The 25,195-nt window shown below is 39.5% G+C and overlaps 1 protein-coding gene across 6 annotated transcripts in view; it reads left to right on the top strand.

Moving 5' to 3' along the window:
• GRIN2A (glutamate ionotropic receptor NMDA type subunit 2A) overlaps window positions 1-25,195 on the top strand; it is a 425,841-nt gene that overhangs the window by 343,323 nt on the left and 57,323 nt on the right. For all 6 annotated transcript variants that reach the window (XM_039478380.2, XM_074381625.1, XM_003938743.4 and 3 more), the window contains 5 exons: window positions 160-328; window positions 444-597; window positions 7,011-7,136; window positions 11,579-11,808; window positions 19,219-19,379. In XM_039478380.2, coding sequence (XP_039334314.1) covers window positions 160-328; window positions 444-597; window positions 7,011-7,136; window positions 11,579-11,808; window positions 19,219-19,379 — 840 coding nt within the window. The remainder of the gene's footprint in view (window positions 1-159; window positions 329-443; window positions 598-7,010; window positions 7,137-11,578; window positions 11,809-19,218; window positions 19,380-25,195) is intronic.

Genomic DNA, 25,195 nt, shown 5'->3' on the forward strand with positions numbered 1-25,195 from the left:
TCTGCCTTTGCTGTCATATACTCCTTAGGAAAGCCACTTCCCTTTTTAAACTTCAGTTTACTCAAGTTTATTCATCTGAAAAATAGAAGTGTATAGCTAATGATTGTGAACAAACCTTCCAGTGCTAATATTCTAAAGTACTGGGGTTTTTCTTTACAGCAATTCGACCAATGAGGGGATGAATGTTAAGAAATGCTGCAAGGGGTTCTGCATTGATATTCTGAAGAAGCTTTCCAGAACTGTGAAGTTTACTTACGACCTCTACCTGGTGACTAATGGGAAGCATGGCAAGAAAGTTAACAATGTATGGAATGGAATGATTGGTGAAGTAAGTCATCTTTTCACCCCTGGGCTCTCATTCAGACAAAGGGCCTGCAGTCCTCAAGAATGTTGGCAGGAAAAGTAAAGGTACTGTTCTTTTTTTTTTTTCCTCTTGCATCCAGGTGGTCTATCAACGGGCAGTCATGGCAGTTGGCTCGCTCACCATCAATGAGGAACGTTCTGAAGTGGTGGATTTCTCTGTGCCCTTTGTGGAAACGGGAATCAGTGTCATGGTTTCAAGAAGTAATGGCACTGTCTCACCTTCTGCTTTTCTAGGTGCGTGAATTTCATAATGACTGTTGCTTTTCTGTAAGGAATTGTAGGAATTCTTGTTTGCTCAGAGGATGGGACCAGACAAGAACCTATTCAGTTCTGTTTGGCCATAGCAGCATATTTCAGAGGATGCTGCATTTGAATTATCCTATGAGAGGGTTAGGCTTTGTGTCCCCATCCAAATCTCATCTTGAATTGTAATTTCCAGGTGTTGAGGGAGAGACCTGGCAGGTGATGATGAGATCATGGGGATGGTTTCTTTCATGCTGTTCTTGTGATAGGGAGTGAGTTTTCACAACATCTGATGGTTTAATAAGGGGTGCTTCCCCATTTTCTTCATGTCTCACTTGCTGCCATGTAAGATTTGTCTGCTTCCCCTTCTGCCATGATTGTAAGTTTCCTGACGACTCCCGAGCCATGTGGAACTCTGAGTCAATTAAACCTCTTACCTTTATAAACTACCTGATCTCAACAGTTTTCTTTTTTTGAGATGGAGTCTGTTAGCTCTGTTGCCCGGGCTTGAGCGCAGTAGTGCAGTCTCAGCTCAGTGCAGCCTCTGCTTCCTGGGTTCAAGTGATTCTCCCACCTCAGCCTCCCAAGTAGCTGGGATTACAGGTGCCCACCACTATGGTTGGCTAATTTTTGTGTAGAGATGGGGTGTCACCATGTTGGGCAAACTGCTGTCCAACTCCTAACCTCAAGTGATCCTCAGGCATTTCATTATAGCAGTGTGACAGTGGCCTAATGCATCCTAACTGACTCCCCTGCACCCCCAGTTCACATCTTTCATTTGCCTTAAACTTGGAAAAAGCTGCTGAAAACAATATGATCACATATTCAGATACCGGTCTTGGCTCCATAGAATGTAAATTAATAGATATATTGCTTGCAGTCTTGAAAACATTTTAAAAATAAACCTGCCTGTCCACAGTTAATTTAAACCAGTTCGTAAACCTTAATTCAGCATCTACATATCCATCCTCCATCCCACAAAGAATGGCAGTCATTTATTTGCTGGATATAAGACTGAAAATAATGATGACTGCCCAATGATTTATGCCAGTATTCTGCTAAACAAAATAAAAGTAGTCGAAAAGTATATGCTGATTTAAAAGCAATGGAATCATATTTTAAATGTGACTACCTATTAAGCCAAAAAGTTTGTAAAGAAGGAAATTCTTTTGATTTTTTTAACCATTTCATAAATTTATGTTTTTACATAAAAGTGCTTTTTTTAATCAAGGAGCTATATTTTCTATTCTATGCTCTTCTCTAGCAATTTGACTATATTGGGTAGCCTGGCTAGAGTAGTTGAAACTTCACAGAACATAGTGAAACATTGTTTTTTTCTTTAAAGGAAAGTGTTTTATTAACTGTTTGGTTATCATAAATGACTTTTGACAGTAACTATCTTCTTGAATATCATGAAATTCAGATCAATAATTTCCCCTTGGCACTCCCATATAAGTGGGTTTGCCCCAAATTAGGGACGGTTAAGACAAACCTGAATCTCTATAGGAAAACTGTATGAGTGAGGCAAAATATTATATATTTAATTTTTAAAAAAATTTCAATAGTTCAGGGGCACAAGTGGTTTTTGGTTACATGGATGAATTCTATAGTGGTGAAGTCTGGGCCTTCAGTGCACCTGTCACCTAGACAGTGTACATTGTAGGTAATTTTTCATCACATATCTCCCTTCCATTCTCTCCCTTTCTAAGTCTCCAGTTTCCATTATACCACTTGCGTGCTTTTTCATAACCATAGCGTAGCTCTCACTTGTAAAGTGAGGACATGGAGTATTAGATTTTTCATTCCTGAAAAATCCATCCACTAGTTCACATCTTTCATTTATTTTAAACTTAGAAAAAGCTGCTGAAAAAAATACTATTACATATTCAGATACTGGTCTTGACTCTGTAGAATGTAAATTAAGAGCTCTATTGCTTAGAGACTTGAAAACATTTTTTAAAACAACTTGTCGGTCCACAGTTAATTTAAATCAGCCCATAAACCTGTATTCCACATCTACATACCCATCATCCATCCCACAGAGAATGACAGTCATTTGTTTGCTAGATGACTAGCAAATATTTAGGATGATGGCCTCCAGTTTCATCCAAGTTGTTGTAAAAAACATTGTGTCATTCTTTTTTATGGCTGAGTAGTATTCCACAGTATATATATACCACATTTTCTTTATGCACTCATCAGTTGATGGGCATATAGGTTGCTTCCATATCTTTGCAATTGTGAGTTATGCTATGATAAACATATGTGTACAGGTGTCTTTTTGATATAGTGATTTGTTTTCCTTTGGGTAGATATCCAGTAATGAAATTGCTGGATCTACTTTTAGTTCTTTGAGAAATCTCCACACTGGGAAAACCATTATATTAAGGTCAACTAACTTTCTTATATTTTTCTAGAGACAAAAATCTGTTATCTACTAAAGCAAATTGTAAATTCGAGCCAATTTGTGGACTCCAAACACATTGTCTTATTCTTCTACTGTCTTCATTTATATGTATTGTTATCATCCAATGAAACTTTTATGCTTCATTCTCTTCAGTGAAATATTGACTAACAGGATTTTAGATACTGCCTTGCATTCAGAGCCCTATGGATTTACTGTCTTCATTTTTGATAATCCATTTAAGCTGTTAAAATCCTTGGCACTCTCTGGATTTGATTTTGCACTTGTTGCTTCCATTTTTTGTAACCTTTGTTGGATTAATGTGGACACTGACAAATACAGACCTCATTAGGTTCTTTTTGTCCCTCTGACATGGATTCAGATACTTTTATCTGATAAGAGAGCCTGGCTATGCCAGAAACAATGCAAGCAGCTGATATTGACAACACATGCAGAATCTTAATAATTCTTAGATGGGCATTCATTCTTTAGTCATTCCTAGTCATGTTTCCCCTCATTACCTTTCAGACTCTTTGGCAGGAATCATTTGCCCTGGAGGTTAGAAAGGGTTGGGGGAAGTGAGTTCATGGAACAAAATGGAAAGAAATTGTTTCTTTTCAAAATAAGAAAACAATTGTATCACTTTAGTGAGGTAGAGAGAACTCTTTTTCCAATTCCATCAGAAAGAAAAAAATATCAGGTGGCTTGTCTTACGAAAATGGTTTGCTGATATTTAATCTGGCGTCAACCCAGTTTCTCTAGATTTTTATCTTACTTGCATTTGTAAAACATTTCCACAAAAAAGTCAAGTATGTTGCTAAATTTAGCAAAAGCTCCTTTCCCCCCATACTTTTCCTGCTGTATTATTAAAAGTAAAATAAAGTAAAATAAATTGTAACCATGAGAAATATTTTCAAAGCTGTTTTTACACAGTAGGCTTAATATTTTTCCTAGTCACTAAGTTACATCCCTATTCGATTGTGCACACCCTTATTTACGGTCATTATCTGCAGATTTTGAAAGTCATAATGAACCATGCTAAGCTACATTTTTCCATTCACTGGCTCAGTCATCTGGAAGAGCCAAAATATTCAAAATCTGATTGCGTTGCTCTTCATTATTTCCTGTTCTCTCTCCTCCGCAAACTTCATTAACTCACATCAGAAGCACTTGCAGGTAATGCCTTTAAGCTTTTGTGTAAAAATGTAACCAGTGGCTCTTCGACAGGCATGGCATCTCCTGCAATATTTCCATCTAGTTAATTCTGAAGACTTTCCAAAAAGGTTGGATTCTTTGATCCAAAGAAATGCTGACCTGGTATCTCCTCGATTGCAGTTCCTTCATGTATGAAAGTTGCATCTGTTTTAAGCCATTAGAGGATGTAATAGAGAGTTATTTAAACTATTTCTGGGTCACTCCTTAGACACTATAGACAGTGCTTTAACTCTGTTCTAATTTTTTTGTTGTTGTTGTTCTGGGATTATGTGTGCACAGATGGCATGCACGTGTGTGGTGTCTGAGAATAGTAACCCTTTGGGGCACTCATAGGTATTTGTTTTACTAAAACCAGACTATGCAGCAGAGTCCTTTGATCTGTGCTGTGCTGACGAGTTAAGGAAGAGATGTGGTCAATTTTAAGTAGGGAGACATTTGGGATCCATTGCTTCATCAGTTTCCACTTGGTTTTCTGACTGGCATGTTAGTAACAAGGATGCACCTGCCAAAAAAAGTTCACTGCAGGTTTACAGATTCTGACATGTGCATAGGATGATTCAGTTATGGTCCCGTCTAATATTTAAAAATAATATTTTCATAGCCTGCAGAGAAATAGAAGTTACCCAATTAATAAATGTGCTTTTAAAAAAACCAGCATGCCCTTTTCAGTACCATGGACAGCATATTGCCCCAGTATTTCTGGCTTTAAACCTGGAATCAAACAGCTGTTCCATTCAATATATTGTCTGTATGTTGTGTGCCTTGCACACGAACAGTCACTTTCATGTAAGTGCTCATTTACTCATCACAATGATCCTCCCCTGGTAAGACACACCATGCAGCTCGGAAAATTACTTTATCTCTATTCTTGAATATGAAGTACTTTAAAATCTCCTAATCATTTATTTATCTAACTTCCTTTTTGGATACAACTCATTATTAAAGTACTGTGATTTCAGGTACATAATATTGTTTATTACTCAAGCTAAATTTAGCAAAAATAATTTCAGTTGCAATCTCATTGATTTATTGGAGCGCATCTTATGTTACTGAAGTGAGTTGTGTTACCTGTTGCTTTTTAATGTTTGCACTATCAAACTGCATTAGAAAGCATTTCTTCCAGCTTTTAAATCATCCAATATAGCTAAAGTTCAGACATATTAATTTCTTATTAAACAGTAAGCTCATTAAACTGGAATTTGTGATGACCTCTAGCTGTGCTAAGTAGTCATACTCTAATAAGAAGGTGGCCTGCAATCAACCTAGTTTTTATTATTATAAGTAACTTCATTAGGAAAACAATTTAAAAATAATAATGTGTTTACTCTTTAAGAGGTATTCTTGGACTTATTTTAACCCTCAGAAAATATTTGCTTATGAGGAAAAGGGTTTTAAGTTCATTGGTGTCTATGGGCAGTTTCTTCCCCATAATACATTTAGGTGGAGATGTATTCATTTTTAAAATTTACTTTCTGTAGATTTTGTAGCAAATGTATACCATAAATGAATAAAATGACTTTGGTCAGCTAATTTTCATATCCTCAATCAAGTTGAATAGACGTCTTAAATGATTTTACCTAATATTTCTTATCTTTCTGGAGTGTTCTAAAGCCTAGAGCCTTATTACTTAGCCTGCCCTTCTGAGATATCCACCTACTGCCTAAGTCACATGCAAATGAGCTGACTAAAACTACTTTTAGTGGAAAAACCATCTATCCATCTAATATTTTATTGCCTCTACCCTTTAAGTGATGCCTTTTTATTGAATTATCATGTGAAGATAATATCCTCAATAGACTTTCAATTGCATTTAAGGCTGCTACCAACATGAACAAGATTAATAAAGCTGTGGCAGTCTCATCTGTCTGAAGTAAAAGGTGAAATGGAGAGTGTGATAGTTATAACTTTCTAATATTTCTGTCACCCATGATTTTATAATTCTTTTCCAACAGGTTATAATTCTCCCTTTATTTTTAAAATTCCCTGCATATCATCTTTCTAGCTTGAAAAAATAAAAACAAAAATAAAAACTGTAATGATTTGCAGGAACCTATGGTTAACTATTTGGGTCTAGTCTTCTTTTTTAGTTTTAGCCTGCTGGATAGTTCTGTAATTACAAAGGAACCTGTGGTGTGTTTATTTGCATTCTAACTTTCTCCCTCTTTCTTATCACTCTTTTTGTTCTGATTATCCTTGACCTAATTTGTAAAATGTCTTACACTCTTCTCTATTTTTATTATATTATCTGTAGTCTTATAAAATACCTCGAATATTTTGTAGAATAAAGAATAATTTAAATTGAAGAATAAAAAATGACTGGCTGCCCGGGTGTGGTGGCTCACGCCTATAATCCTAGCACTTTGGGAGGCTGAGGTTGGTGGATCACCTGAGGTCAGGAGTTCAAGACCAGCCTGGGCAACATGGTGAAACTCCACCTCAACTAAAAATACAAAAATTACCCAGGCCTGGTGGCACATGCCTGTAGTCCCGGCTACTCAGAAGGATGAGGCAAGAGAATTGCTTGAACCCAGGAGACGGAGGTTGCAGCGAGCAGAGATCCTGTCACTGCACTCCAGCCAAGTGACACAGTGAGTGAAATGCTGCCAAAAAGAAAAAAAAAGAAAAAGAAAAAAAGAAGCAAAAATGACTAGCTTCTTTTGAAGGATCAGATTCAAATTAGAGAAAATATTTTTGGTGAGCTTGCAATTAGATGTCTGGGCTTCCTGCTGGAAGTGAGGAAAAGTTACCTGATCACGTTTCCATTCCTCCATCTATTTATTTGCAGAACCATTCAGCGCCTCTGTCTGGGTGATGATGTTTGTGATGCTGCTCATTGTTTCTGCCATAGCTGTTTTTGTCTTTGAATACTTCAGCCCTGTTGGCTACAACAGAAATTTAGCCAAAGGGAAAGGTAAGGATTCCTTTATAAGCATGATTCAATATTGATGTTATTTCATTTGCCTTTAATGTAATTTTCAGTTTTAGAATATATTACTCTAGGCTAGGCATGGTGGCTCATGCCTGTAATCCCAGCACTTTGGGAGACTAAGGTAGGTGGATCACTTGAGGTCAGGAGTTCGGGGCCAGCCTGACCAATATGGTGAAACCCCATCTCTACTAAAAATACAAAAATTAACTGGATGTGGTGGTGCACACCTGTAATCCCAGCTACTCGGGAGGCTGAGGCAGGAGAATTGCTTGAAACAGGGAGGCAGAGGTTATAGTGAGTCGAGATTGTGCCACTGCACTCTAGCCTGAGCAGCAGAGCAAGACTCCATTTAAAAAAATACATTATACTGCCTTGATGTACCATTGTGTGAATGGTGTTGGGTCATTGATATTATTCGTAATGCTAGAGAAGTATTGTTTATTTACTTCAACTGAAGGATAAAATGAAATGAAATAATTTAATCTTGTTATAACCTGAAGTCAATAGTTGTTAGGTGAAAGCCATTGGTGTTCAATTTCTTGGGAAAGCAGATTTGAAGGAGCTTTTCTGGCAATTAATTTTAGAAAATGCATTTCAAAAGAAATGCTAAAATTGTAATGGATTTCAACTTCAGTCTATGCGAAGAAAATGACATTATAAAATCTAGTTTAAGAACATTTCTCAAACTACTGAATCAATTTACATTAGTTTGACAATAAATATAACTATAAAGTGATATCTTTCCCCATAGAGTTACATTTTCCTCTTGGTGGTGCCAAGAGGAAATCAAGTGCACTAAGATCAAGTACATTGTTCTTAGTGCATTGAAGTTAATAAAGGGACAATCAGTAGGTAGGAAATTGAATTGGGAGGCATTCGTTGGCTATAACTCATTAAAAGGATCCCACTCTAGCCAGAGTTTATGTCATACACATGAACACATTACACCATTTTGAGTGGGCTTTCCTCAGTGGGCACTACCTTCTAAGTGGGTGTTATCAGAAAAGTGTCAGGGCCAAATCTCTTTCCCAAAAAAATGACTTGATATGGTAGAGGACAGAGCTTAAAGTCTCATATCCCCCCAAAAGCAGAGCACTTTAATGTGATTGATACATATTCTTTTCACTTGGATGTTTTAATATTGCAAATAGGCAACAGGTCATGGGAATCTATTAGGAACCCAGTTTTACTGAAATCTTTCAACTTCTTCCTTACCATTGGAGAATGGTGATCACCACATAAACCATCCTCAATCAACCAAATACTAAACAATGCCATAAATAATGATCTTGTGTTTAATGGGAGATTGCAAACCTTCGTTTAAAGGGTAATTAAACCACTAAGAACATTTCCAACAGAGTGGAATCTGAGACAGTTTCTGTGAGTGACCATACTGTGGTAGAGTAGATCTTTACATTTGCATAATCAGGGCTTGTGCTGTTGTGAATTTACACATTTATCTGATGAATATTTATTGAGTGGGTACTATATGCCAGGAGGCACTATACTGCTGCCAGAGGGTAAATCAGAGAGAGATTTTCTATCAAGGAGCTTAGAATTTAGTTGTGAAAATAACATAGACACACAAATTAATAATCACAGATTGTAATAAATATCAATAATAATAAGAAGAAAAATATAGTGACATAATAGTGATGGGGTGAGGACACTATGTTAGATAGGATGGTCCAATGGGAAAGGATGCTTATTGAGCTGAACATGTCACCTGAAGAGTGACATAAGAGTATGTCTGTGAAAAACAGATACAATCATTTCATGCAAGAGGAATAGCAAACAGAAAAGGCTGAAATTAATCTTGAGATGTTCAAGAAACAGAAAAAGGCTGAGGGGGCATAGTGGCTCATGCCCGTAATCCCAAGGCTTTTTGAGGCCAAGGCAGGAGGAGTGCCTGAGTTCAGGAATTTGAGTCTAGACTGGGTAACATAGCAAGACCTCATCTCTACATAAATATATAAAAATAAAATAAAATAAAAAATAATAATTAGCCAGGTGTGGTGATGCATACCTGTAGTCCCAGCTACTTAGAAGGCTGAGGTAGGAGAATTACTTGAGCCCAGGAGGTTGAGGTTGCAGTGGGCTATGATCAGTGCCCTCTAGCCTAGTCAACAGAGCAAAACCCTGTCTATATTAAAAAGTAAAATAAAAAGACATGAGTGAATGAGGTAGACAATAGTATAAGATGAAATCGGAGAAACAGGCAATTGACCATGGTAAGCATGGCAGACTTTCTTCAAAACACGGTGGAGGGAGGCTAGGTGTGGTGGCTCATGCCTATAATCCCAGCACGTTGGGAGACTGAGGTGGATAGATAACTTGAGGTCAAGAGTTCCAGACCAGCCTGGCCAACATGGCAAAACTCCACCTCTACTAAAAATACAAAAATTAGCTGGGTGTGGTGGCATGTGCCTATAGTCTAAACTACTCGGGAGGCTGAGGCAGGAGAATCCCTTGAACCCCCAGAGGGGGAGGATGCAGTAAGTTGAGATTGTGCCACTGCACTGCAGCCTGAGTGACAGAGTAAGATTCCATCTCAAAAACAAACAAAGAAGACAAAAAAAAAAAAAAAACAATGGCAGGTGACGTACATGTACAAAGCAAAAACATCACTGGGGCTACTTTATCAGGATAGTGGGTGGGAAGAACAGTTGAAAGCAGAAGTGGAGGGGCAGTTTTTAAAGTGTCAGTTTTTCAAGGGAAAGGATTGCAGTGACTTGGAACTGGACAAGAACAATGAAAATACAGATAAGCAGGTAAATCTGATATACATCTTGGAAGGTAAAAATGACCCACAGGCCGTCCTGTGCAATACATTCTCCTTCGACTGAAGCATGCTGGAAAGACTATTGTAAAGGACGCATCAGGTGTGCAAACTCCTCAGCCCCTCCATTCTCTTCAGGCTCTGTGTTGCCAGCTCATCTGCATATGGCAACTTTCAGGAAATGATAGCTACTTGTTTCTTTGTGCAAAATGGTTTTCTGTTACATTTCACTGCACTTTATGGGAAAAGTTATATGGCCTAGTTATATGCATCAGGAATTCCTGGAAGTCTTGGACCAATCCTTTGCAACTGCCTACATCTGATTCCCAAATAGCTGTTACTTATGATCAATGTGAATCCCTTAAAAAATTAAGTAGTTCATAAAGTTGACTGGATTAACTCTAAGTTTTTCCCAAGAATTTCCTGCCTCTTAAGAATAATCCCAGAAGATCATTAAACAAGGCAAATAGAAACAGGAAAGACTGAGATTGATAATAAGAGAATTAACTGCCTTCTCTTTAATGGGTTGCATTGTGGATATTATAAGCATTGCAGTTGCCTGCATTTGGCCTCCAGTGTGCAGAGAGCTTGCTTTTCCTAGGCTTCCTGCCCAGTACTTCATAACTTTCATTACTGTGAATTCACTTCTGCCACTTTATTTATTGCCCACTCTGCTTGCATTGCCAGGTGACATCTGAGTAGATCATTTTTTCATGTCTTCATTTACTTAAGTGACATAAAAATTAACCTCTTGTTAAAGAAATACTTTCTTCTCCATGAAATGAGGACATAAATTGATTTTTTTTCCCCATGCAAAGCAAAGACTTGAAAACCCTAACGTGTGTGTTTTACAGCCTGCATATGCCCCATCTCCATAAATTCTGGCATATTGTTCTGTCTCTTTAGTTAAGTCTGTTGCAAGGAACATTTAAGAATCTTAAAAGGGCTGCATAGCTGTTGCAAGGATATACTGAAAAAAGTGGTGTGATATGACATCAGTGTTCAATTTCCATGACCCTGCAATGAAATATCTTCCATCTGTGAAGCGCTGGAAGAATTAAGATCTATTGTTCCATTCCTTAATGTCTCCATCTGAAGAGGGTTTTAATTTGGTTTAATTCTTATGTTGTGCACACTTTACATCTGAGTTTGAACAGGAGCAATTGCAGGGACAATTGCGTTAGAATACCAAACATCAGTCCCGCCGAATTGCATGGTTCTTATACGATAGCACATCTGATGAATTTGGAAGCAGTCCCCATGCATACATTTTTGTCAGGTTCTCTTTATGTTTATTAAGAAGATTGGTTCCCTCCAATGAGAATCAAATCCAAATTTAAAACAGGTCATAACACTACTTATTCAAACCCCCATTTTGCATAACCATTTTCGTTTTCTTTCTTTCATTTTTTAAAGGAATATGGCAAAAATCCAGTTATATAGAAATGTGAGAAGAATACTAACTTTTAAGGAAAAAATAAGTTATTGTGGCTGTGGTTTTAGGAGGGTCCTAGGACATAACTATGATATAATTTCATATTCTGGCAACCTTCAGTGTTGCTGGTCGCTGCTGCATGGTTCTTTTATACACACAAATATGTATTTTTTGAGAAAATATTGAGAATGTTCTTTTTGTCATCTGCAGCAGCCCAAGGGCCTTCTTTTACAATTGGAAAAGCTATATGGCTTCTTTGGGGCCTCGTGTTCAATAACTCCGTGCCTGTTCAGAATCCTAAAGGGACCACCAGCAAGATCATGGTGTCTGTATGGGCCTTCTTCGCTGTCATATTCCTGGCCAGCTACACAGCCAATCTGGCCGCTTTCATGATCCAGGAGGAATTTGTGGACCAAGTGACTGGCCTCAGTGACAAAAAGGTAAGGTCACCTTGCTTTCATCTCTATCTGAGGACTGGTCTTAACTGCTGTCCTTCCAGGAGGAAGAGATTCAGGTGCTTCTCACTGAGATCCATCAACTCTAATGCACAAAAGCCAGAAGGGTTTTTATCTCAAACTGGCATCTTTTTCAAAGTTTTTGAAACAGAACCTTAAGCCTAGCTCTCCTAGGTCTACAAGGCTCCAGCTCTAATTTGGAAGCATGGCGTTCCCAAGTGGCCATATTTTCTTTTTACATCGTCTTTCTGATGATGCTTGTGAATGGCCTGTGACTCAAGTGCTTAGGTTGAAGTTCATCCTTTTGAAAGTGTAATGTTGAGGAAGGCCTGTTTGCCTAGATGAGAAAAAATTGGGGTGAAGGAGCACTTTAGGCTGTGGGTACCTCATCTGTGACATGAAAAAAGTCATCTCTAAGCCTTACCCAGAGAAAAAGTTATCTGACAGCTCCTCTTTTCCATACAGCCAAATCAGTCTCAGCATCAGCACTCCTGACTCACCTGAAATGTCTTCAAGGCACACAAAAGGAGCAGAGAGTTGGGTTTTATTTTTTTTTTATTTTATTTTTTTACTTTCCCACTGGTTCCTTCTACTCAGATATATCACTAATCTTCCCTTATGGAGCTGTACTTCCCACATCACTAAGACAGGAGTAAAAACACCTGCTCTCTCATTCTCCACTGAAATGAAATGTAACAAGGGTTGCTGGGTTTGAGTAGCTATTCAGAAATGCACATTGAGGAAGAAAAGGGGTAAACTGGATGCATCCTCCTATTGAAATTTTAATTCAGGAAACACATCCTGACTTGCTAAGCTCAGCAAGTATTGAGATTGCAGCACTGCAAAGATTTTGTGTTCCGTGTGTGGGGAGATAATTTGTCTCTCATTATAAAACCTCACTATCATATCTTGTTGACATGAGTCTACATATATCCTTCTGGCATTCATCAACAAACTGCTGAATGGAAAATCAATCTATGGAAAGCTTTTACAGCTTATCCATGATACATACTGTGATTGAAAGAATCTTGTCAAGAGAGTTGATGAGGGGTCATTTCCACAAAGGAATTGGAGTGGCTCACCTCTCTCTGATGGCTTCCGATTGAGGCTTCAATGAGGGTCACCCTACTTACCCTGACACACAAAACTCTGTGTTATCTCACCTACTCCTACATTTCCTTCCTCTTGCTCCATCCCTGTCACTAAGTTTACTTCCAACTCAGTCTCCTTGTACCTCTTATGCCCTCTGCCTAGGCTGTTCTTCCCCAGGCTTCTCATGGCTGGCTCCTCCTGGAATTTCAGGCCTTAGGGAAGACATGACCGACCTCTTCAGGAATGTCTTTCCTGGCTACTGTGATAAACTTGGCAGAGTGAGTCCAGGTTCCCAAGATACTTAAATTCTCATGGGAAAAAATAAACAATATACAAGTAAACATCAAGGAAGAAACAGATCGGGGCAGGAATAAGTATTATAAAGAAGATAAAGCTGGGGAAAGAGAACCTCTGGGATATGCTTTTGATAGAGTCGTTTTGCACTTAGGAAGTGTTCTGGACATCTTTGCTGGGTAGATGAGTGCATGCATGGTATAGTGGACACTGTGCACACCCCACCTGGATCTCCTGGGATCCCTTTTGCAGCCATGTGTGCCCAGCACCACCTTTCCATGCTTTGCTGACAAAGCCTTGCTTCAGGGATCCTCAGTGGATTGTTGCCTTTGAGCACTGGAATGGTAAATGCCTGGCAATTTAAGTTCCCTCAAGCTTTGGGGTTGCCTGTAACCAAAGACTAATCGGTGTGAGAATACAAAGGCCCAGCTGCACCCGTGCTTTGAAGCAGGAAAAACTTGAGCTCCCTGAAGACTGAGCTGAGACGGAGACTTGGCCTTAAATCAGACCCTTGGTTTTTCCCCCTTCTCCAATCTTTCCTAACTTTCTCCCACTCCACTGCTGACTGCTCTTGGAACCCTTCACTAGTAAATCATGCTCACCACAAATTTTTCACTTGAGGTCAGCTACTGGAAGATCCCCACCTGAAGCACATGGTATCTCAGAGGCAGCAGATAATGCACTGCATTTAAAGTCAGAAAAGTCACGTTTCCTCTCTGCCACTTGCCAGCTGTATGATGTTTTTAAAACCATGTCACCTCACGATGCCTACTTAGTCTGCTCTGTAAATTGGGGAGTCTCAATTGCAGTGAGTATGAAAGGGAACCACATATGTAAATGTACCTTGTAGCGTATAAATCCCTCTGCAGATACGAAGAGCTGTTATGCAACTCCGTCGCATTGTGGGATCAAAAGTGCAATTCCTAGAAGTGATTGGAAGTACAGTGGAAGCAGTGGGAAGTCATGTCCTGGAAGAGAGGATTTTTCATAAAGTGGTTAGCAGCATATTTTGCTTTTTGTTGCTATTTTCAAAGGCAAAGGGGGAAAAGCCTTACCACATAGTTTTGGGTCTAAATAACATGACCACTTGTGGGAAAATTAATTAAAAACACTAATAATTTGACTGACCTTCACTGACTTGGAAACATTCAGTAACAGATACCATATTCTCAAGCGATCGTTCCCATGCTCAAAGCATTAGAGGCAAGCTGATAGCTCTTTTAATTAAATGTTTGATACAATGAGATAAACAGCAAAATTTCTGGAGTAAATAAGCTAAATGCTCCCTGAAGATTAATAGAAGATATACCAAGGAAGTCTGCAAAATAAAAATCTATATTCAATCAATTTATTTTAATATTGAACACTGACTGGTTTTGGTTTTGCTTTTTATTTGTTTACCATGAATACCTGTATAACAACTCAGGTTTACAGTACTTTTAAGCCATTAGTGCTTGCTGTGAAAGAATTATATTGGAGCCCATGGTGTGCTCAGATGAGCTGGGACTTAAATTATATAAATAGGTGAATTCATGGGTAAGATGCTTCCCTAGGAATTATTAAGGAAAAATCAAAATGTTGATGGGGATGCTTTCCAAAATGTTGGGAATTACTCTGATAGAGGAAATCCTCAGGGAGGCAGATTTATGTTGTGCTGTTCAGCAATATCATGTTTAGGGTCAAATGGACCTGGGTTCAAATCCTGACCTTGCCATATAATTGTCTGGCCTTCTGTATATCAATATCCCCCCAGGCTTAATTTCCTATAAAAGAGAAGACATCATTTCCTTTATGGCAAGATTGATAGGAGGATTAGAAATAATCCTCACACCATGCCTGGCACACAGTAGATGATCCTGTAATGTGTTATTTCCTTCTTCCACCCTCCTCCTTTCCACTCCTCCCTCTCATTTCTCCCCCTCTCCCTCTCTTCATCTCCCTTCTCCTCCTACACCTTCCATTATCTTCATCATTGCCCGACTCAAACCATTCTTGGCTTCTGGGGCCTGAAATGTTATTGCACTGAGTTGGTCTTTTGTGACAACCAGTGGAGGGAATCCGGGGAACTTATCCCAGTGGATGAGCCCACAAATGCATTCTCGGGGAGCCATGCTATCTCTGGGCACTGTGCTGCTGCCACTGAGTGGTCCCAGTCCAGGCAGCCAGGCCTCCTAGCTGATCCTCTCTCTGCTCAAGGACACACCTGCTTGCTGCTCACATCAAGAAGCACGTGAGACTTCACCAACAGAAGACTGTACTAGAAATAGGGGCTCCAGTTGCCAGATGTCCCTTATTTACAGGCACAGAAGACAGATAGATATTTTTAATAAATGTGTAGCTTTTGGTTCATAAAAAAAAAAGAAAAAATGTCTTGGTTAATTGCTGCATTTTTCTGGAAATTTCATCTCCTAGTGTCACATCTCTACCTCCTCCATCACCAAATGCTTGCCATGTCTTAGTCACTTGGATGACCTTCAGACTTGCCTCCATATTGGATGAAAAAAAAAATTAGAAACTAATGCTCTGTTCTCCAAACTGTAAGGAGACTGGCTGCATTATTTGGCTGAAATGATGTTGGTAACAACAGGTGACCTATCCCAAGCATTAGAGGATGCCAGATGTTCTTTCAAGCACTTTAAGATATGTTGCAAAAACAATCTCCAATTTACAGACAGAGAAATTGAGGCTCAGGAGCTTAAATGGCTGCCCCAGATGATGCACTTTCTTTTTTTTTCTTTTTCTTTTTTTCTTTCTTTCTTCGTTTCCTTTTCTTTCTTTCTTTCCTTTCCCTTCCTTCCTTCCTGCCTTCCTTCCTTCCTTCCTTCCTTTCTTTTCTTTTCTTTTCTTTCTTTCTCCTTTTCTTTTTCTTCCTTCCTTCCATCCATCCATCCTTCCTTCCTTTCTTTCTTTCTTTCTTTCTTCTTTCTTTCTTTCTTTTCTCAGAGTCTTGTTCTGTTGCCCAGGCTGGAGTGCAGTGGCATGATCTCAGCTCACAGCAACCTCTGCCTCCCAGGTTCAAGCAGTTCTCTGCCTCAGCCTTGTGAGTAGCTGCGATTACTGGCACCCGCCACCACACCTGGCTAATTTTTTATTTTTATTTTTTGGATTTTTAGTAGAGATGGGGTTTCACCATGTTTGCCAGGCTGGTCTTGAACTCCTGACCTCGTGATCCACCCACCTCAGCCTCCCAAAGTGCTGGGATCACAGGCTTGAGCCACTGCACCCAGCCAGACAGCACAGTTTCTAAGCAGCAGATGAGAACCTGAATTTGGCTCCTCTAAGTCCAAAGCCAGATGAAATCAGTTAACCTACACAGCAAGGGAACCCTGCAGACAAGCCCGGGGAGTTCTTCTGACTTCAGATATTGTGATTACATTGTTCTGTGGTTTTGCTGACAATGGAGACCTCTATCCTACCCCTTCCTTTGCTAAAGCCCACATTGGTTTCTTTCTGCTTGCATGTGGATCTCTCTGGGGGAATCATTTTCATAGGAAGCATGGAATGTGTCCTGGATACAGACCTTGGAACTGAAGAGATGAGCCGTCCTTGCCCCCTCACTGTTTTTTACGCTGTGGGTTATGACTCTTTAGTGAGCCATAAAATTAAGGATTGTAAACATTAAAAAAAAGAAGAAGAAGAACATAATGGATAACCTCAGAGTATTTCACAGATAGAATGAGTGCTGTGAAATTTCACATGTGTGTATGGAGTAGCGATGGATAATGTATTGTCAGTCATGCTTTAAAGAGCTTGACAGTCTTCAGTCTAGTGGGAAAGGTTCCTGGAGGTTGTGTCAGGCTGAATTTTGTCTGGGCAATGGTCCTATCAAGGCCAGAGAAGTGTGGAAACCATCACAGAGACTGAATATCTGTCTCTGCCACTGTGCGACCCAGAGGCAGGGAAGAAAGTAAATTTTTTAAGACCTATGCAGCTCCTCTGCAACAGATGGGGAGTGAAGTGGAAGGTATTTAGTCAAATAGGCCAACTCTGGATGTCTCTGGAGATTGGGAACGGCTGCCTACAACAACGGGATTTATGAACAGCACAATTACCTCTCTCCTCCTGAGCAGGCAGCTGCAGTAAGGATGAGCCTAGGCTTGGCCTTCTGAGCTTTTGGTAATGAGTTAAGGCGCTGTTTGGTGGGGTGACTGCAAAAAGCATTTTGCTGTTCACATACACACACAGGCACACATGGATGCACATGCTCCCAGGGCAAGGCACGCCCTGGCAAGAGGGTCTCATTTGGACAATGGATGGCCACTTCTCCCAAATCCACTTGACTGTTTATTAGGCAGCAGCATGCCTAATTTAGGGAAAATGATTTTCAACTGGAAATTTTAATTAATGGTGAAATAAAGTGTGAGTCTGGAAGAAAAGAATAATGTTTCTAACTGGTCTGACTCTTGGGTAAATTTGTACACTCACCCTGGCAGCTCTTGGTTCCGTGGAAGACACACTGTTCTGGAAGTTAGAGAGAACTTGCATTGTGTTCCTGGTTCTGACACTGATTTTCTGGGTGCATTTCTCCTCCTGGGATCTCCAGAGTTTATGTCTAAATGAGGAGAGAGTCATTAGCAATGGTCTCTGAGGAACGGTAGAGTTAAGACTTCAGCCTGAGGTCAGGCGCATCTAGGTTTAAATTCTGGGCCACTTCATGGTAGTTGCATAATCTTAATTAGGTCACACTCTCTGAGCCTCAGTTTTCTCATCCGTAAGAAGGAGCCTCTAAGATTAGCTACCTGGCATGGTTTTGCAAGGATTAAATGACCTGACGTTTGTCAAGTTCTTGGTATAGTGCTTGACCCAACTAGGTTCCCAGAAGGTGTTAGTCATTATCATGATTACTTTCTAGTTTCAGAATCCAACATTTCATAGAAAAATAAGGCTCAGGTTCCTTTTTTACTCACCATGATAGTAACAACAAAAGGTAATAATAGCTTTATTTTTGAGTGCTTCCTCTCGTCCAGGCACTATTCCAGTTACTTGACAACTGTTGTATGTTGAGATCTTTACGGTAACCCCACAAGGGAAGTCCTGGTACGATCCCTGCTCTACAAATGGAAAATAAATGGAGGCAACATAAAGTGAATGAGTTAGCTAGAGTTCTATAGCTTGTAGGTGGTAGAACCCAATTGTCCAACCAGCCAGTCCGAGCTCCCTCTTATAACCACAGCCCTGTGCCATCTCTCGTGTTTAGCTATATTTCTGGAACTCAGATCTGGTTCTCTCGACTTTGACTCTTGTTGAGACATCCAAAACATTGAAGCTGTGGACATACAGTATCAGCCAGTTCATCAGGGAAGGCTGGTGATGCACGGACTACAGGCCTTTCTGGGGGGCTTGAGAGCCGAGTGCTCTGCAGCCCTGAAAGCTAACGATCAACAAAGGACTCTGGCTCAACAAGTGTTCATGGAGCCTGCCAAACGCTGGCCACTATGCCTGGGATATGTTAGGCACTAGATAAATATTGCCTGCAGGAGTCAATGAATGACTGAATGGAGAATGAATAAATGGCAATATATAGTCATTTCCTGGGTGAGGTGAAGATATTTATAAAGGAGTTCAGAGAAGGGAGTGATTGGTGGGGAGCGTAGAAAATGTCATCACAAAGTAGATAAATGGACTGGACAAAGGTAGTACCTTAAATTCAACTCATTCAGCATTTCTAAGCACTGACTGTGTGCCTAACACTGTGCTAGTCTCTATAACAGCACTGAAAAATTCAACTTCACAAATACCTATGGAGCACCCAGCCAGCCCCTGTGCTAGAATCTGAGCAATAGTACAGAAGAAAACCTGCTGTGTCCACCCTCTTGGAACTCAGATCAGCTAAGGATGTGATTAAGTAAAAAGAGAGACCAAAAATTAGCATTTTATTGCCATTCTGCCTTAATGCATGTATGCGTTCAATTCCTAACACCAGACAAAATGATCACTAATTTCTTGTTCCTTCTCTCCTCCCTTCTCCTCCTTTTCCTTCTCTCTCTCTTCCTCTCCTTCCCTCTCCAGTTTCAGAGACCTCATGACTATTCCCCACCTTTTCGATTTGGAACAGTGCCTAATGGAAGCACAGAGAGAAACATTCGGAATAACTACCCCTACATGCATCAGTACATGACCAAATTTAATCAGAAGGGAGTAGAGGATGCCTTGGTCAGCCTGAAAACGGGGTAAGGATGGTAGTTGCCTTTTCTCCACAGGTCTGCTGGTGATAAGCCTTACAGAAATGGACTCCCAGCATGCCTCAGTTCTTATCTACTCCCATTTTTGTATTTCTGGAGAGTGACTGCAGTCCAGATGGGCCCCAGTTGAGGGCTGTTTTGTTAATCTAATGAACATCCCAGGTTTCCTTCTGAGTTGGGATAAGAAAAAGCAAATCCAGGATGCTTTGAAATACACAGAACCAGAAAGGTTTCTTAAACTGATAAAGAAGTTTGTCCGACTCCATAGGATATTTTAACCAAATAGAAAGATCCAAGACAAAGATTTTTATCAGATTTTAGGTAGGAGGTTTTCTGGGAGTGGGGCGGAGTATCTTGCTGACAAGAACTTTATGAAATAACTGACTGTATGATATTGATGAAAAGAAAGAAAAGATGGGAGAAAGCAATAAGAACTCAAATGCAAGTTACAGCTGGCATTCTTGTTTATCTGTTGGTATCGTGGCGTGTAGCACAGTCTCCATAGCTGAAGCTGTACAGAAAAGATAGCACCGAAATTGGGAGTTTAGACTTTGGAGAGAGAGTTTCTCATACCTCATAGCCTTATACGTAAGATGGGAATAATACTAGTACCTAAAAGAGATAATTTGATGGAAAGTATTTTGGATGGGAAATAGATAATACCTAAATGTTAGTGTTGTTATTTATTGTAAAGGTTAAATTCGATTCCATGGACTCTTCTAAAAAGTCAGGAATGCATGAAATCCATTTTAGAAAGGATCAAATTCAGTAAAAATGATTTTATCTTAAATGAGGGAGTTGTTTAATGAGAGGATTTCGTTTATCCAGAAAATTAGCTCATATAGGGCATTCCAGTTGTCACAGATTCCTGCATGGAAATGTGACTGCAGGTGCAGTCTCCTTGCAGCGTAATAAATAGTCTCCTCTTCCGGATGTTCTGCAAGCCCATTGTGAAGGTCTTGATGCTGGCTTTCTGTCTGGTTAGGGGGAGATAGAGGCATCTCTAAAGCATCAAAGCCCGGATTTCTGTATAATTCCCCAGTAGTTTAGCTGTGAGGATTCTGTCCTTTCAGTCTGTGCCTTTGGAATCTCTTTGGCATCTCAGCAGGGTCTGGGAGAGTGTTTATTTAGAAGTTGAGTCTGTGATTTCTCGAAAACTCATTCCCATAGTGCTCATTCTGGCCTGGAATGATTTTTTTAAACTTTTGAGGTATAACAAAAATGCAGAAAATTCACAGATATTAAATATGGTGCTTTATGGCTTTGTACAAACTGACCATCCAGGTCATCACTCTCTGGAACCCCACCCCACAGCCTCTTCCAGTCAATAAGTCAGTATCTTCTATTGGCCACCTGCACTTCTAAAGCCATAGATTCTTAGTGCCTGCTATTTTAACATATAAATAAAGCCACACTGTTTTCTTTTTTGTCTTCTTTGGCTCAACATTCTGTTTGCGACGTTGTTGCCTGTAATTTCGGTTCTTTCATTCTCATTGCTGTATAGAGTTTCATTGTTGGAATACACCACAAATGGATATCTCTCTTCTAATCTTGAAGAACATTTGGGTAATGTCCTATTTTGGGGGCTATTATGAATAATGCTTCTTTTGTTAATGGAAGAGCCCATTTCTCTTGATATGTACCAAAGACTGCAACTGCTGAGCTATAGAGTATTTGTGTATTCCATTTTAGTAGATGTTGGAAAAGACCAATTGTTGATGACTTTACAGTTTAGCCATGGGTTTGGGATTTTCGTTTGTTTGTTTCCACTGTGGTCTTTTAATCAATATATGCTGTTGTTTTGGACAGACCATGAGCACAAATGCGGATGATAATGGTTAGAGACGATGGTTGATGCCTAGCTGGCTTTCTCTCTCTCCGTTTATTACCCAGAGCACAAAATGGATTTGTTTTCTTTTCAATCTTTTTTTTAATATAATAGCAAAAAAAAAAGAAGAGAGAAATAGAAACGATTTGTGGCCATAAATTGTACAAATTGTTTTTTGGAAGCCATATAATAATTATAACATCAATCTTAGAAAACTTGGGCAGATGGCAGATTCGCTCTATACTCAATCTATTATGTGCAGGATGCTTTGCATTGTTACTTTAAACTCAGAAACTAGAGCTGAAGTAGTGCAAGTCTTTTTTTTTTTTTTTTTTTTTTTTGAGACGGAGTTTTGCTCTTGTTGCCTAGGCTAGAGTGCAATGGCACAGTCTTGGCTCACTGCAACCTCCTTTTTCCAGGGTCAAGAGATTCTCCTGCTTCAGTCTCCTGAGTAGCTATATTTTTGTCCAGATGGGGTTTGACCATACTGGCCAGGCACATCTTAAATTCCTGAGCTTGGGTGGTCCACCTGCCTTGGCCTCCCAAAGTGCTGGGATTGCAAGCGTGAGCCGCCGTGCCCGACCACAAGTGTTTTTTAAAGAAATAACTCAATATATCCTTAGGGATGAGAGCATAGCAGTGCTCATTCCTGGAGACTTAATTTCACTGGAGTTAATGTTGGGGAAAACTGCATACATTTTTAACAGGCTCCTTGATTAATTATTTAAATAAAAAAAAATTTTTTTTTTCAGAGAGGGTCTCACTCTGTCACCCAGGTTAGAGTACAGCAGTGAAATCATAGCTTACTGCAGTGTCAACTTACCTGGGCTCAGGTGATCCTCCCACCTCAACCTCCTAAGTAGCTGGAACTACAGGCATGTACCACCACACCTGGCTAATTTGTGTGTAGAGATGAGGTTTTGCCGTGTTACCCAAGCTGATCTCAAATTCCTAAGGCTCAAGCCATTCTTCTGCCTCAGCCTCTCAATGTGCTGGGATTACAGGAGTGAGTCACTACACCCGGCCTAAATTAAATTTTGAATAGATAAGGTATTTATATACTTCAAAAATAAAAAAGCACATAAAAAGAAAAACAGTGAAAAGTTTTCTCTGCACACTATTCCTCATCTCATACCCCTCCATGGCAACCACATTTACTGTGTATCCTTCCAATATGTTCTGAATCTTTCTATATTAATGCATAAAGAGCCATAAAGTTTTTTTATAGAGTCATAATCTTTCATCATGCAAATGTACCATATTTTATTTGGTCAGGCCTCTGTTGTTGGTCATTTAGGTTGTTTCTAATCTTTTGCTATTGCAAACAAAGCCGCAGTGATCATCTTTGGGATGCATCACATTCAATGTAGAGTAAATTTCTGTAAAGAGTGGGTCATAGTTGCAATTTTAACAGATATTGCTTAATCTCCCACCAAAGGGAATTCAGATTTATCTCATCAGAGTATGAGAGAGCTTATTTCTCCAAAGTTTTGCCAATATGACGTATAATTAATCTTTCAAAATTTTGCTAATAGGTAAAAAGTATGCTGAGACATAAATTTGCACTTATTTTCAGTAAATTTTGACCACATTTATATACATGATAAAAAGCCATTGGCAATTCCTTTTTTATTTTATTAATATTTCTTCTGGTTTGTTGGTCTTTTTCTTATTAATTTATATATTAGACAGATGAGCCTTTTATTTGTGATGTGATTCCAAATATTTTTCCTATTTCTTTTGTTGTCTTTGGAGCTTGCTGATGATGTTTTATTGCCCTGCAGATTTAATCTTTTTTTTTGTAGTCAAATATAGCAACCATTTTCTTATGGCTTTTGAATTTGAGACGTAATTCAGAAGTCTTCATCACTCTGGTATTACAAGTAATTATCTCATGTTTTCTTCTATTTTGGTTGCATTTTTTAGTATTTGGAATTTTTCTTGGTGGATGGTATGAGACATGCCACTAGCTTCTCAGATAATCATCTCTGAAAACCAAAATATGAGAATTACCCCCACAGAACTGCACCAAGAGCTGATAAACTTTGTTTGGGTTGTGTTTTCTCAACATCCCACTACGAGACTGCGGTGTTTCGAGTGTCTATTTCACCCCACTAATAGCTCTTTTCCTTCCTTTCCACATCTCTTGTTTCCTTTTTAAATTTTTTATTATGAAATATTTTGCTGTTTAAGGAATAATAGTAATACAATGAAATCTTCATGTACCTACCACAGAGCCTTAAAAAATAGTCATTCTTGTCCTTCACAACGTCCAGCATCTGTAGAAGGTTCCATTCCTCTGGAAGGTTGTGGAAGGTAACCTCATCTGCTTCTGAATTGCTCAGCTTTAGAACATTCCCCGAACACCCTAGAATCTGGCAGGCCTTGACTTAGAGCATCTAGAGCCTGAGGCTCAGCTACTGGGTCTCACTGTTCCACCCACATGTCTCAGGAACATCTGCTGCCTAGCAAAGCCACGTGCATGCACGCCAGGGTCAGAGAAATTGCGGGTTATAATTTTCTGGGAGACTCTTGAACACCAGACAGGCTTTGGATTACAGCTGAGTGACAGTCCCAGCTGGGTTTGAGTCTGAGCGCAGGAGTTAGTTAGATGTGTCCTGAGGCGAGTCATGTCACCTCTCCAAGTCACTTTCTAGTTTCCTCATCTAAGAAGTGAAATGGTTGAATTCTTTGATCTCTGAACTAGTTCTGAGATTTTATTTGTGTCAAACACTTGTGAAAACGCAGATAAATCACATATAAAAGGACTGTTAGTTTTGCAGAAAGGATTTAAAATCATGCCCCCAAATTGAGTGCCTCCATGCCTGGCCAATGGACCAATTGTACCTGAATCACCTGATTATCTGCTAAACTGCAGATTCTTTGGCCCAGCACAAGGCTTTCCCTCTAGGTATAGAGCCTGTGAATCTTCATCATAATAAACATCACCCCCCAACATGCTACATCATGTGATTTTGAGACACATTTTAGAACTACTGTTTGAGAAGTCCAACCTACTATTCATTGCACAACTGAGCCGAGAACTATTTTAAAGGAGTTCGATAAACACATTTTATTGGGATAGGCATCTACAAAGCAGACAGACCAAATGCTTGTCTTTGGAATCCATAATTTTTTGAACAAAGGCATAGGCAGAGAAAAGCTTGAAAGCTTAGTTTTATCTTTTATAGAAATTCATAATAAAAGGAGATAAAGTAATTATCAGACAAATCAGTGAGAAAAGAGGGTTTGACGTGTAAACATCAAAAGAGATGGGATTTTTCAGGCACAAATCTGTTGTGCCTTGTGGGACTCCTGTGAACCAAAGGTGGTTGAGCGTCAGTAACCCTAGGTTTCTAGACTAATGCTTCTCAAGCCTAGCTTGAGTCTGAATCAGAATAGGTGCTAATAAAAATGTAGATTGCTGAGCCCCACCGAGCCAGTTGAATCAGAAGCTCTGTAGGGAAGGGTCTGAAGATCTGCATGGTTTAACGAGCTCTTCAGGTGACTCCGATATGCCCTAATCAAATTTTAAGAACATCCGCTCTAGAAGAGGGAACTGAAGCTGAAATGAGTGGAGACAGATTTAGATTTACAAATGCTCAGTCATCAGAAGCTGATGTTCTCCAAGCCGTTTTGGCATGGGGCAAAACTGCAAGCATCGCACTTACGCCAGATTTAAATTAAACAACGTCCCTAGAACTCCAAAGAGTCAAATATTTCATGGTGAGATCATTTGTGTTTTTATTTTAATTGGTTTTCATGTACAATTCTGGGTGTATACATTTATGGAAAAGTCTCAATTTTCTTAGAAGCCTCAGTTCTCAGGATCCCCAGTCCCCTGTGCAATTTCATTGTCAGCTCTACAATGTCAGGAAACAGGCAGGTCTCTGTTAGTTTCCTTTAAGTGTAGTAGTTGCAGAGAATTGGAAGGGAGGATTGTCTTTTTCTCCCCCATATTTTTTATTGCAGTAAA

This window comes from Saimiri boliviensis, chromosome 12 (assembly GCF_048565385.1).
Source record: "Saimiri boliviensis isolate mSaiBol1 chromosome 12, mSaiBol1.pri, whole genome shotgun sequence".
Taxonomy (NCBI): Eukaryota; Metazoa; Chordata; class Mammalia; order Primates; family Cebidae; genus Saimiri; species Saimiri boliviensis.